Genomic DNA, 15,184 nt, shown 5'->3' on the forward strand with positions numbered 1-15,184 from the left:
GATTGTCTTGATCTTCTGAACAATGTTTGGGGTCATTCTCTTCTGTTAAAATAATCTGTTACAAATATAGCATGCAGTACAATACTCCACAGAATATTGCATGGTGTAGTGTATTGGATTGGCATTTTTTTTGCTGTTGTTATCAAAGACATGGCAGATTTGGCACAGTGATCTACAGTCAAAGAATGGTGTGTTGTTTTCTTTCCGCTTGGTTCCTTAGTGGCTATGGTGATTTTTAATGGAGGCCAGTAATTTCCCATGGATTTTGCTGAGGATATTGAGCCCACCTCTCCATCCTACCAACCCAAGACAGAGAACAGCAACCAGACCAGAGGCCAGCATGGCTATACCGCTCCAAGCCTGTCGTTTGACTCTGGGACCTGGTCCATTGAGCAGTCTCCGATGCTTGACTTCAGTGAAAGTAAGTCTTGTTTTGAAAAACAGCTTTCATCTGGCTGCTTGTTTTTTCATAAGTGATGGCTATGACTGCTCAATACTCTGCTATTGTTTCAGCCTTCAGGCCTGACAGCATGGATTTATGTGAGCTTGACATGAATGGCTTTTCAGAAGAAGAGTTGCTGAACATTACTTTCGAGACTTGTGATACAGCAGGCCAAGGTAGCGGCTCCTATTTCAGTGTTGAAAGTATTTGTTTGCTGTTGGGGGCAGTCCTTAGAAATATCTCATTCCAACAGGAGAGGTCCAGGCCTCCACTGTGGTGCAGTATCTCCAGACCATGACAGAACACAGCCACGGGCAGGACAAGCTGACTGTTCTGCAGCACATGCTGGACCCAGAGGGCACGGATGCTCTCATCAGCAGAGACACGTTCCACACCATCATGACAAAGTGGATTGCTCAATGTAGCCAAGACAGGTGAGAAATACCAGAGAAATGAGGTTACTATAGTTTTATGTCACACTTATTTTGATTCTGAACCTAATTTTGGGATACCAGTAAATGAATGTGTAGCAGCTGTGCAAATGTAAGAGGCCACCTTTCATTTAATCAATATGGAGATGTTGAAGTTATGTGTTTGGGTTTCCTCTGGGTGCTGGTGCATCCTACAAAAATCCAAAAATACATGTTGGTAGGTGAACAGTCTGTGTGTAACTATCCACAGTTCTTAGTGTGTGAGTGACTGTGTGAATGTGTGGTGCCCTGTGATTGACAGTTGAGCTGTCCAGGGTGTGTTCTTGCCTAGTACAAAATGATCATGGGTAGATTCTCGCATCATAGAGCAGGATGACGCTAATTGGCTAATGTAGGATTTTGCCCTTCATTTCTGTGTACTTTAGTTTATCTGATGACTACCAGACAACTGGAGCAGATCTGTGCAAAGCAAGTGGGAATGGTGAGCATCAGATCATCTTATTACATGACGGTTTATAGACTGTTATAGACTGTTAAAATACATTTGCTATTTATTTCTAGGAACTGAATGCACCTCTCAGCTGACTGAAATCACTTTCACAGACCGAGCCGACTGTCACTGGTTAGTAGAGTTATTTCATTTCTTCAAGCTGTGTGTAATGAATTGATTACACCGCGGCTAAAGGTTTGTGAACATTCTTCGTGAATGAATTCAGCTGTATATTAGATACTATCTTTGCTGACACAGGTGTCACCCACAGAGTGTGTAACCTGCATAGACAAGCACTGCTTATAGAGTGAGATTTCATGGGCAGTTGCAGCTGAAGAAGGACAGCTTCCCTGTTAATACACTTGACTCAAAGATATATTGGTAGAGCAGATGACCACAAACAAATATAATGTAAAGTTTGTTGCCCTGAGATGAGCTTTTTTGCTCCCTTGCAGTGAACCTAGTGACTTGTTGGGCCTGGTGGTGGAGCTGAAGCATGCTCAGCACAAACTGACTGGACAGAACAGCAGTCTACTGAAGACCATGTCCCAGTGTGAGGAAGCAAACCTTCAGCTGACCCTGGAGGTGTCTGAGCTGCGCAGCAAACTGGCCAGGTGCACAGTCATTACCCCAGAAGTAATTAATTGTCATTGTTAATGAATCAATATGTCATTTTTACCCCTAAAAATGTAACGATTATATATGAAAATGAATATTTATTATTTGTACATTTTATCTATGATGTGTAACTCACACAAGAAGAAAGATTACGTTTCTGAGTCACTTTATGAACATATTAATGCTCAAAAGAGAGCGTCCACCATATGGGGCAACCATGTTTAAAACAGGGTTAATATGGAATCCCTGATACATTCAGCCAGGTCACTAGGGGGCGGTGTAATGATTGTTGAATAATGATATCTTTATAAATAAGAGGTTTACTCTTTAGAATGCATTTTGGAGGGAATGTATTTTAACCATCTGTGTGTGTGTGTGTGTGTGTGTGTGTGTGTTTGATATCCTTAGTGCTCAGCTGCGTGTGGTGCGAGCTTGCTCTCTCTCTGAGGAGCTAGATGAGGTCAGGAGAGCTCTGAGAGAAAGCCAGGAGAGATTCACCAAAGTTCAGAACAACAGCCATGCACTGGTTAAGTCTCACTCCTAAACACTTCACTCCTGACTGGTCAACGTGATAGTTCCACTTTAACTGATTTGTATCATTCTGGTGGGCACTGGCTGGTAATTAACAGCAAAATAAATTTTTATTCTCATTTGATTTCCTCTGCTCTTCTGGTGCTCTATTTTCCTCCCACAGTCCAAAATCCCATGTTGTTAGGTTGTGGAAGAATGTCCACAGGTGGGAATGAGTGGGTGACCATGTGACTATGTGAGAGTGTGATGCCCTGTGATGGACAGGTGCCTTGCCTTGTGCCTTTCTTGTCTGGCACCCAGTGATTCCAGGTATGCTCTGGACACACTGCGACCCTGAACAGGATGACGTTCATTCATTGTCTGTAACCACTTATCCAGCTTAACCATTGGGTCCAGAGCCTACCTGGAATCACTGGATGCAATTCAAGGATACACCCTGGAGGGGGCGCCAGTCCTTCACAGGGCGACATACACTCACACATTCACTCACACCCACGGACACTTTTGAGTCACCAATCCAACTACCAATATGTGTTTTTGGACTGTGGGAGGAAACCGGAGCACCCGGAAGAAACCAACGTGGACACGAGGAGAACACACCAAACTCCTCACAGACAGTCACCTGGAGCTGTGTGACTGCGACACCTACCTGCTGCACCACCGTGCCACCCCTGGTTTTGGTTTAAATACTACTTTAAATTCTTAATTATTTTGTAGATGTTAGAAAATAGTTTAAAATGATTTGTTCTCTTTGAGTTTCCTTGCCAATGAGCACTTGGAAGACACATTATATATATACTGTGATTGATTTTAAAATCAATGGAATGCGCTAACTTCGGGTTTGTTTACTTTGTTCATCATGCTGTGTTTCCTCTTTCAGATGAAGGAGAGTGAGCACTTGAAGGCCCATATCAAAGCCATTGAAGAGCAGGTAACATTTTGACCAACCAAACATGAAGATAAGTGTACATTTTACACTCTCCCACTTATCTCTCTCGTAACAGAATGAAAGGTTGATGTTTGAGAGGAACTGTGCTGAAGACCGGTTGAACAAACTCAAAAGAGCCACTACTGACATGAGAGTGAGTTAAATATGCTGTTCATTACTTGTTGATGTACTATCATATTGCCTTATCATTGTGATGCTGGTTTGTATTGTTTGTAGGAAGAATTAGAGGAAACCCATGTGTTGCTGGAAGTGAAAGAGAGGGAAGTTACCAAGGTGAGAAGCACATGTCGACTTTGCATTAATACGTTACAACAACAGGGAAATTTTGCCATTGAGAATTGTATCTTCAGACATGTGGCATGAAACAGATTGGAAATATGGGCTGAATATCTAAAGAGTGTGTGAAATTGCCCACAGGTGTAAGTGTGAGAGGGACTGTGAATGTGTGAGACTGTCCACAGGTGTGAGTGAATGGATGAGTATGTGAAATTATCCAAAGATGTGAGTGTGAGTGAGTGTTGTGATGCCTTGCGATGGACTGGCAATGACTAGGATGTGTTCCTTCACAGAAAGTGGATATATGTCAATACATTGACTTGCCCTGTCTAATGTGCATTCCTGTTTTGTGTTCAGTAAACTCCTTATAGGTTCTGGACCCACCATTACACTGATCAGGATGAAGTGGTTTCAGAAGAAAAAAAGCCAGTTTATGTTTGATGTTTGATGTATATGCTTATCTTAATCTGCCATAAGGTCTTAGAAGAAGGAATAATAAAATCAGCAGCATGTAACATATGAAACAGCATTGATATATGTATTTATAGGCTCTGAACACTTCTCATTTTATTACTTTACAGAAGAACATTACACTACAGAAGTTGAAGGACATTTACCTTGAGCATCACAAAATGATTGAGGTATGCATGACCTGAAATTGTCTAATAAATTCATAATTAAACTGCTCCTAATATATAAGATCCTATTTTCAGTAAGGTCCACATACCCATAATCCATAAACGTAACGAATGCATCTATTTTAAAGAGCACCTGTGATTCTGGGTTCAGTCCCCAACTGTAGAAGTTTGGTGTTTTTACCTAGTGTCTGCATAGGTTTCCTGTATATATACTGTATATGCTCTAGCATCCTCCATATTCCAAAGACACGTGTAGCTAGGTTGATTGGCTGTGTGAAATGGCCTGCTGGGTGATGCTTTGCAATGGACTGGTGCCTTGTCCATGATGTGTTCCTGCCTTGAGCCCAATGATTTCATGTAGGCTCCGGACTCACCAAAAGCCAGAAGAGGACAAACCCTTACAGAAGATGACTGACTGACTGACTGACTGAATGAATGAATGAATGAATGAATGAATGAATGAATGAGCAGGTGTCCACAAAATTCTTTTTTTGCATCAGACATTCACTGATATGAAGTCAGAGAGAATATGTTGTCATGTATATATATCTGAGTACTTTTTCTCCTTTTGTACTGAAGAGCCTGCAGTCAGACATGATGAGATTACAAGAGCACTCTCAGCAAGCACTCTTGAGGTAAAGGGCAGTATTTTTTAAATGACCACTTCAAGATAGTTTGCACACTACGTGACTAAGTTAGGATGTTTGCTGCTTTGTGGCAGGTTTGATAAGTGTGCTTTGAGTCCTCCAGGCCTGAAGAGAGAAGCCATCACTAACCACTACTCACTACACCATGAGATACTCGACGCTCAGCCGGTAATGCACTACTCATTGTCAACACACATGGAGCAGTGGAGCTGTGTTTGTGTCACAGAACCAATGCCTCAAGGTTGAATGCAATCAAATACTCACAGTGAGCTTCTGATGTTCTACAATATATTCTAGAACTCTGGACTGATAGAACTCCATCCAGTCTCTTTGGGATGAGTGGATGCGGAATTTTAGATGTAGAACCAATCATCAAACATCCAGTCCTTACTTGGCTGAATGCAATCATATACTTACCAACATCTTCCAACATTTAGTTTATGGAGGAGACATGTGGCTCCATACCTGAGATCCTGCCCTCTCCATCTCCAAGATCAGACATGCAGAACATCATCCAAAAGATAAACAGCTGTTTCATACACGTGTCAGAAAGGCTGTACCAGAAAAAGACCGAACAAACAAATCTCTCTACATTTGAAAACTGGGGCCCTTAAGACACATAGGAAACACGTTACATTACACACAAAAATACACAACTACTATTAGCAGGCCATTTGTCTTCTGACAAAAAAAGCAGCACTGTTGGCTGCTGGCTGTGGCAAAGAGGATGTGACATGTGGCCCTAATTAAATGTTTATGTGGCCCTCATTTGTCAAGTGGGAGCACCCATCCAAGCGCAATCCTTCTACGTGGCCCCAGATGATGGCCAGACACAGTGGGCACAGGTCAGTTGTAAAGACATTGAGAAGACATCTGTCCCTGACACCAGCTGATGGTTGAAATGTATGTTGTCCTCACAGTAGTGGTTCACCAAGGTCATTTTAGGTCATTTTGACATCATACTTATGTAAATGTAGCCCTCAGTTTTCACTAAAATGTTTTTATATAATACTGGGAATAACAAAATAGCAGGTAAATATCACATTTTCTTATGGGTATTGATATGATTAACGACAGAAATAAATGTGTACACAAGATCAAATGTGTATATGTAAACTATAGGTAATACATATATAATTGTAGAATTAAACTACATTTATTTATTATATATTTTTTTACATTTTCTAACAAATTACATTGCTTGCCTTAGAGGCACTGATTTTTAAAATTAACTGTTGACCTCAGTAGTGGAAGCACGAGTGTGATTTGAAAAGCTGTGACTCACACTCATGAGCTGCTGTGTAAATTCCATCTTCAGCTCATTCTACCAAAAAGTAGTGGGTGTAATTGTTAATTTCAAGTGAAGGATTTGAGACATTTAAAATGTGAATGGAGAAAAACACACACAGTAGAAACAATCCTAAGCTATTACCAAAATTTAGGAATGACCGATCAGAAATGCTTCAGACTTTTAACACCATTAGCTGCAACCCCAATCAATATTCAGCATACGGGTTAAAACCTGACATTCAGAGCTTCAATCAAGAGGTTCATGCCAAAACCCATAAGAGTTCATTTTTTCACGAGGTAGTAGTGTTTACATATACAATGTAACATGGCATGTTATCAGTAAAGTTTGATCATTTATAATTATTTATTTAAAAAAATAAACTCTTTTGTATTCTGTAACAGCATTTATGCTTTTGAAATCTTTTTACATATGAAAGTGGAACACTTGAGAATAAGGTTTGTTGGTATAAGATGTCAGGAATCAGGATGACTCTGGTGAATAAAAAATAATATATATATAAATATTATTTCTAGCTTCATAATTAGAGGCTTTTATTGCATTCATTGTTAGGAACATTGTCCTTTTTAACTCATAAGATTGATTGATTGTGTTCTGCACCATTACTCTCTTGTCTATGAACTCATTTTCAGGATGCTGTATACAATTCTCCATCTGAAACTTTACACAGAGTATTCTTACAGGACCAGCAACAGCATACAAACTCCAAACAACCTTTTCTGACAATGTAAGAAGCTGTTATTTTGTCATTGAATTATCAAATCTACCGTTATTCCTACCCCAAAGGCATCTGATATGAAAAACATGTTTGGTGATGGTTTAGCGCTGGAGCCCCAAGGCTAATGTAGCTAACATGGAAAGGAAGCTTAGCACCATTTGGCAGTGTGTCAAATTCAAATATTTTTACCTCAACCCATACCAAGTTAATTCCAGGCATGTTTACATGTTTTTCTGATACTGTATAACATGCTGCTACCTATAAAACATGATTATGAGCAAAACTGGGGCTTCATTATGTCAGCTACTGTTTTAGTTATGAAGGCTAGTTCAGAGGCTTTTTAACACTCTAGCCCTCTACCCTCTTAAACCCATGTGCTGCAGCTCCAGAGAGTCCCCCATTTCCATTCATGAGTTCTATAGAAATTATACAAGTGGTATCTACAAATATTTGAAAATGAGTTACTCATGCTAATGTGTTTTCATAGGTCTCTAACAGCAGTGTTATTGTGCTGTGGCTGTGCTTGAAGGGTGAAGGAACTGGAGCTGCTCAGAGCTCCATGGGAGGAACAGGAGCATAGTCTGGCCAAAGCAAAGCGTCAGGCTGAGGAGGCTCGTAGGGCAGCAGCTGTCACCTGGTGGAGGGCTCTCAGACTAGAGAATGAAAGAAACAGGGCAGGACATGGAGTCCAGGAGGCCACTAGAGAAATGCAGGCACAGATCAGCACCCTGGAGGCCCAGCTGAGAGCTGCCCAACTGGAGGTGATTATATCAGTTTATAGGAGCAATTAATAAATGTTACATTAAACACATTTACAGTCTACATTGGTGTGTGTGAGAGCATGTGTGAGTAACTGGATTTGTGTGAAATTATCCTCAGGTGTGAGTATGTGAGTAAATGAATGAGTATGGTTTGCCTTGTCCTGGGTTTGTTGTTACCTCGTGCCCAGAGATTCCAGTTAGGCTCGGAACCAGTGATTCTGACCATGATTGCAGAAGATAAATGAACAAATAGATGGATAGTTGAATGGATGGACAAATTATTACCACGTATGATGTACATATATGGTGGGAACAGCATAATAGGCAGCATTACTGCTTTGAATCTTTGTTCTTTGAGTCTTTGGCCCAGAAAAAGCAGAACACAAGAAAGCTCAGAGATGCTCAAAGCCAGACAGGAGCAGAGAGGAAGAACATAGGTGTGGAGACTGAGCAGTCCATTGACAAGAGTGGACAGGAGGCTGAGATTTGTCAAGAGGATGCAGAGAAGCTGCTGGAGGCCCTGAAGAGAGTGGAGGTTAAGGTGGGCGGTGCACTGCAGACCACTGATCAGCTCACTGAGGGTCACAGGAGGGTGAAAGAGAAGCTGGAGGCCATCAGCCACAGAGTGGAGCATGCCCTCAACAGAACTACATGCACTCAGAGACAGCTCAGTGCACTGGAGGCCCTAGTGTCCTCTAGCACACAGGTACATTTTCACTGTTACATACAACTTCTGAGACTACAAAGACACACTGGGTCTTTGATGAGAGAGAGAGAGAGAGAGAGAGAGAGAGAGAGAGAGACAATTGAAAGCATAGTAGCCAGTGCAACAATGCAAGTACAGGGGTAATGCTCACTCTATTTTTCTATTTTTTGTAGCTGGTAGGGGCTTCACTGCATTTTAACTGTAGGGATTAACAGCTCGACTGAGATAATCCTAAGTACAGTGAAATGCAGTACTCATTGTGTGATTAGATGAAGGCATGAATAACTGTTTCCAGGTCCTTAAACGACAGTATGTCTTCAAATTTTGCAGGCTTCTCTGCAAAAACCATATATCGAGCATCAGGCAGTGTATTAATAAGAATTGTTTGACTGTAAGATTTGAATCAGTCATTTGAAGTTGAATCAAATATTTGTTCCTGAATGTAGCACTGAAGTTAGATTCTCTGATCAAAATTCTATTATAATTTCTTGTTATGATTTTTCTCAAACTTATTCTCAGTCCTCAGATATTTCCGCAAATTTTGATGTGACCTCCAAGGACGTCATCCATCCAGTAGTTTGCAGCAGCATTACATGCTCTGAACTAAAGTCCACTTCTCAACTTACCTGCCTGCACCTGTCTTCTCTGACAAATGGTACAGATTTACTCATTCTTATATATTTACACAAATATCTGTGGCTTTTTCTCTCAACAAGACTGTCATATGTCATTACTACCAGAACAATGCTAGTCTATATATTTCTATTTTTTAACCAAATTTGATAACGTCAACTACCTTTCAAATTCTGAATGAACTGCCAATAGACAGGGTTCAAAATCTTGCTACACACACCAACATTAGATAGGTCTTGAAGATACAGTTCTGTGCAAAAGTCAGACACGCATTCATGGGCTGTTAACGGGACCCTGCCTATATTGACTAAATGTAGCCCAGTAACACTCTATGGGGCACACAGTATGTTGTCTTAGTTAAGAGAGATTTTTGTGTTTTAAGCTGGGCTGACCCAGCTTAAAACCCCATATGTGGGGCCAACAGGGGACTAAAAGTGCTGCTATCCTGCTGGGCTGCCCATATGGACCCCACGTGGGTGTGTTAGTTGGAATGATTTAAATGATGATAAATAATGTTATAAGTTAATAACTTATAACATGGAAAATAATAAATAAGTGGTGGTTTCTAATATTTACACAGCTTCATACCGGGTTTTGTAAAACATGTGTTATTAAAATATGTTTAATTTGGTCTGTATGTGGGAAGTGAAACTGCTCGATTTCTGCTTCTTCCTGCTAGACCCTCAGAGGGCTTCTGTGGCTTTGGCCCCAACCCTCATCCTGCATCAGGGTGAAACACATGGGATACATACCCCAAATCTTATGGGCTGTGTCTCAAATTTTAAGGTCCCTGTTGCCTACATGTAGGTTAAACAGCATTTTTAACCAACTGAAACAGATAATGGGGTGACTCATGCTAAACAGCGAGTAAACAAATAATCAATTTGATCTTCTGCTAACATTACCCAAATACTAACGCTAATAGCTTAGCTAGCAATTAGCCACCTGGAACAAGTTTGAAGTTTAAGGTTAAACTTTATAGTGAAGATTTTATGCTCCATAGAGGGGGTCCCCCCCATAAAGGTGGACATAGGGTAATGTTTAAGATAGAATTTTATAATAATAGTAGTGTTTTTGAGAATGTTTATGAAATGTTTCATTTGAGTCTGGGTTTACTCTTTGGGTGTGTGTATGCCAGGTATAAAATTACATCTATGTATCAGCATTCATGTTCTGACCTATTATCATATGACGCTTGCATTTCCTTCTTCAGTATGCAACATGCAATATTGAACAGTGTCTCATTTGCTTGGCAAATCAGAAGGTAAATTATATGAGAGCTGTGTATTGTGGCAGCTGCTTCATGGCCTGTTTGCATTGGCTCGTAGCTCATTCAGTAACTTCTCTATTTCACAAAAATAGCTCTTCGGAGTTTGGTTCCTTTGGGAGTTGATTTGGATTAATTCACTGTTTTTCAGTGGGGTTGCTAGATTACAAGGCGGTGTGCCAGTTTCAGGATACAAACTTTTATCTCATATGTTTTATTATTTCTATAGTTTATTAGATTTTCTGTTTTTCTTGGATATAAAATTGAAAATTGACTTGATATGGTCCAAAAAAGCAATGCTTTGCTCTTTTACCTCCAATAAAGTTGAAAACATTTTGTCCTTTTCCTGTACAGTTACCATTTGGGAGATATGCGGATTTGTTTCAACAGTAACAATATACAGATACACTTCTTAAAATTAATGTGTTCTTTAAAGTACCATATCTCGTCGGCAGGGGTATAAAGGCCTTCAGGGTTGGACTAGGAAACTGGGTTCTGTGGATAGAGTAATATTGGAATTGCAGTGTTTTTTTGGTGATCCAAAACCAGCCATTTAACATCAGTCTATGACTTCATTAATGCTCTTAAATGACAAAAACCCCTCACAAAAATGTTTCAACTGTTTGTGTAAATTGGGAACTAGTCACTATTATTAAAACTCTTCAATAGGCCACTTATTATATAATTGTTTTTGGGAAAAAATCTTGTTCCACACACAGTGACCTGGGGGACCCATGATGGATGGCGGGTAAAAAAAACATTGAAGCCCCCCGCCTCATATTGAGCATATTGAGCTGTACTGTGGCATTATGTTGGCAGCATAAGGAAGCATGTTGTTGACTTCACCCTCCCAGCATGGTGGCACAGTGTGTGACAGAGGGAGGCCTATATAATGTATGGAATTTGTGACAACTAACCTGGGAAGTCTAAAAAAAGGAATATACATATTCCTGAAAAATTGTGTGAAGTAAATATTCACCTCTGATTCTGAGTTCATGGCAGTTGAGCAGATAAAAAGATCCCAGCTCCATCTTTATATTCTATTTGCATTTACTGTACGTCCATCAACTGTTGTTAAGTAATAAGGTCATACACAGAGTAATGCTGACACACACATGATTAAGCTCTGCTTCAACAATATAGGATACAAAGGTCAGTTAAATATGATGTCACTGATGTTGAATGATTAGTTGGTTGTGGGGAGTTGTGGGTGTTCTGCCACTCCAGAGCTCAACAGTTCAATGCTGGGTGGCTTTATACCCCTTTAGCAAATGCTCTGAATTGGGCATGACATCTTCAGACTCATGTTCAACTGCTTCAGAGAATTAGCACTTTACATTGGCTAATACTTTTCAATGAAGATTTGCTAGCAGTATATCAGCAATGGTATACCTTATATAAAGTAGGTGAGGGAACTAGTTTAAAGGGGTTTCTTGATACTTCAGGCGAGTGTTTGACTTTTCTCTTGGTCTGTTCTTACAGTTTTGAAGAAGGGCAGCAGAGGTTTCCTTGAAATTCTTGATAGATGGATTGGCTGTAGGACGTTGTCCACATGTTTGAGGGTGTGTGTGACCGCTAGAGTGTGTGATGCCTTGCGAAGGACTGGACAGTGACCCACCAGAACTCACCGCAACCCTGTTCAGGATGAAGCAGTTACAGTCGAAGAATAAATTAATGAAATATGTGATACCACTCCACCATATGCTTCCGTTCTTATGGCAATACGGTGTCATAATGTAAAATCATAAAGCTTATATTATATAGTGCAGTTATTCCTGGAATGAAAGAGTTTATGGCCCACAGCGTGGATCCCCCACATGGGTGCGTCCATGTTTGAAATACATCTATTAAAGAATCTCATACACATCCAGGTCAGGAAATGAAAAGAAAAGAATCACTGAAAAACAATTATAGGCTACTTACTTTAAAATATCATACATTCTGCAAATCAAACCTTCTTAAAGCCTGTGTTTACTGCAGGCAGTGGGCTGAATGTCAGTGGCTTGTGATTTATCAAGCTGAAGAGCTCTCCTTAACACACTTCAAATAACCAACACATCGTACCATGTGCTTCTACAGTGTGTTAGTCTCTTCTGAATTACAAAAGGATGCTTTTCTGTGATATTGCTATTGAATGACATGGAGCTGGCTCACAAATCTGAACATGGTTCTTCTCCTGAATCGTAAACAACCATCCGTCATGAACCAATGTGATATTTTAACTTGCTCTAAATGACAAATGCAATGGCATTCATTGCAATTGCACTGTACATAAAGACAAAAAGTCCATTCTCTGTTCTATTTGATTGAAAATGTTCTTACAATGTTTTCTTGAGGATTTCAGTGATGCTGCTGTGAAATATTCACCTACAGAGTTGCTTTATATGGCCAAAACTTTCTGGACACCTACTCATCAAACAGTCCTCTCCAGTCCATTCCAAGGCTACTGAAAAGAGCTCCATCACTCTTTAGGACGTCCCAGTGCTTGGGGGCTTTATACCCTTCTAGGCAAAGCTTGGCACTAAGCATACTGATGTTCAGCTCAATGTGCAATGTCATGGAGTATATACACTCTGTGCGCATCTGTGATAGTCCACAATATGTACTCCTGAACTTTTGGACATTTCCTGTTAATTGGTGTTTGCAGAACGGCGGTCACTTTTCCTGTTTAGCTCCAAAGGAAGTAACACAATGAGGCCAGTGTGGGCCGTGGGTTCTCAGCCACAGGATCAAGTGCTTCATGTAAATGGTTGCCAGGTTATTGTTGCCCATAGATATGGAGACTGGGTGAGAGAGAGAGAGAGAGAGAGAGAGAGGGAGAGAGAGAGAGAGAGAGAGAGAGAGAGAAGCCTAAAAAAGTGTCGAATGCCTCACCTGCCAATCAGTCGCCTGGACCACCTTCAGTGCGTCATGGTGCAGGGGAGGCCGGCTATTTTGGTGCTTTTCAACACTTAGTCATTTGCATGACAGGCCAGTGAGATGCAAATGAGCCCGTGTGCCTCTTTGTAACTGCTTCTGTTCAAACAGGTGGCTCGCTTCTGCGCGCTGGAGCCGAGGATAATAGTCACAAGGTAAGAGCTCTCTTCTTTATCTTACTTTTTTTTTCCCAGGGATGGATATGTAGTCGGTCATAGCTGCTGTTCTTTCACTGTGGGCTTCTGTTGCTGGTTTATATGTTTTAAAAAGGCCTGGAATTAACTTGAAGGTAATGGCTGTTATGGCAGTTGGTTGGTGTAGCTTAGTGAATAACACCACTGATCTTCACCTTGTAAACTGGGGTTCGTTTCCCAGCTTGGGCAAGCACACCACAAGACACATAACTCTTATTGCTACATGTGCCTACTTAATATTATTGAAACTGTAAGTCACTCCAGATGAGAGTGTCAGCAAAAATATGTAAATGTAAGGTATGAAACAGTGGTAGGAAGTGAGATCCAGCCATTTCTGTTTGATGGAAGATAATTTAGGAAGGATCACTGAAATTGTTTCCACAGAGGATGCTCGTTCGCACTAATCCTATCTGGGCACCCGGCACCCTCGCGCAAAGTGAGCATTTATACTCCAGCCTTGTAATGAAGCTGTCACAAAATCAGAGCAACAGGTTCTTCTAAGTGGTCCGACAAATATCCTTCTCCGCTATCTTCCATTGAAAGTTAAATGTTGTCTTTCCCTTCATCTGTAAACGTACATTTTTGGAGATACACTGTATGTTTTGCCTCAACAGTGACTTTTTACAGTATTTTACATGGAGTTCCCATATGCACATAATTTACATGTTACAGCAAAAGTTCCAAAATGATACTTTGCTTGGGTTTAATATTCTCTACCACCCAGCTCCAGGGTTCTGGGCTTGTGGAAGCAACCCCTGCCTCAGGTCACTGTCTGTGAGGACACACCTGTGAGGTGTGTTCTTTGTGGTTTTCCTCCAGCTCTCGTTTTTCCTCCCACAGCCCACAGTCCAAAATATTTGCTGGTAAGGAGGCTGTGTGAAACTTCCCATAGGTGTGAGTGACTGGTTGAGTGTTTAATGCCCTGTAATGGACTGGCGCCTTGTTCAAGGTGTGTTCATGCCTTGCTTTTAGTGATTCTATGTAGGCTCTAGACCCATGGCGAACCTGAACAGGATGAAGTAGTTACAGAGAATGAATAAAATATTTGTGAAGTGTTGTTTAACTTCTCCAAAATGATCATTTTACAGGGGAAGGACATTAATCCCCTGAACTTTCATAGACGGCAGCTGGCATTTTCAGAATATGTAATATGCCAATTTAATGAGATATATATACATACATTAATGGGTGGCTTTTAAATTTCCATATATGGCATACATGGACACAGGGTGTATAATGTTTACATCCAGAAATATTATTCAGTAATTACAGAGAATATCATACACGCTGGCTGAGCTGTTTTAAAAATACTGAATGTGAGGAATGTCAGGAACTGGCTACTCTGCGGAGTTTAAAAGGTTAAAGAACTGTTTGAAAGATTCCTCAGTCCTTCTCCAAACAGTGGCAGTCTTTCTGGCACTTTTAAGAGAGTGCTGTGCATTATTCTGACTATTCAACATGACTAATACGATGATATTACATACAAGTGTGAGGAGAATGAGAATGGGAGGTAGGACAAATTGTTTACCACTATATTCTGTCTAGTCATCCAATCCTTCTCCTGTGTGCTTCCACTTTATCCCAGTGAAGTCATTGATTGTGTGTGTGTGTGTGTGTGTGTGTGTGTGTGTGTGTGTGTGTGTGTGTGTGTAAAATAC

At 40.6% G+C, this 15,184-nt stretch overlaps 1 protein-coding gene across 1 annotated transcript in view; it reads left to right on the plus strand.

Moving 5' to 3' along the window:
- Positions 1-258: 258 nt before the first annotated feature.
- The window catches only part of mrvi1 (murine retrovirus integration site 1 homolog), a 48,847-nt gene continuing 33,921 nt past the window's right edge, over positions 259-15,184 (plus strand). The window contains exons 1-15 of the mRNA XM_066648023.1: positions 259-421; positions 514-618; positions 696-876; positions 1,819-1,999; positions 3,393-3,443; positions 3,517-3,594; positions 3,678-3,734; positions 4,955-5,010; positions 5,097-5,190; positions 5,800-5,867; positions 7,579-7,810; positions 8,169-8,516; positions 8,690-8,692; positions 9,036-9,171; positions 13,444-13,487. Coding sequence (XP_066504120.1) covers positions 259-421; positions 514-618; positions 696-876; positions 1,819-1,999; positions 3,393-3,443; positions 3,517-3,594; positions 3,678-3,734; positions 4,955-5,010; positions 5,097-5,190; positions 5,800-5,867; positions 7,579-7,810; positions 8,169-8,516; positions 8,690-8,692; positions 9,036-9,171; positions 13,444-13,487 — 1,797 coding nt within the window. The remainder of the gene's footprint in view (positions 422-513; positions 619-695; positions 877-1,818; positions 2,000-3,392; positions 3,444-3,516; positions 3,595-3,677; positions 3,735-4,954; positions 5,011-5,096; positions 5,191-5,799; positions 5,868-7,578; positions 7,811-8,168; positions 8,517-8,689; positions 8,693-9,035; positions 9,172-13,443; positions 13,488-15,184) is intronic.

Source organism: Hoplias malabaricus, chromosome 16 (genome assembly GCF_029633855.1).
Source record: "Hoplias malabaricus isolate fHopMal1 chromosome 16, fHopMal1.hap1, whole genome shotgun sequence".
Lineage (NCBI taxonomy): Eukaryota > Metazoa > Chordata > Actinopteri > Characiformes > Erythrinidae > Hoplias > Hoplias malabaricus.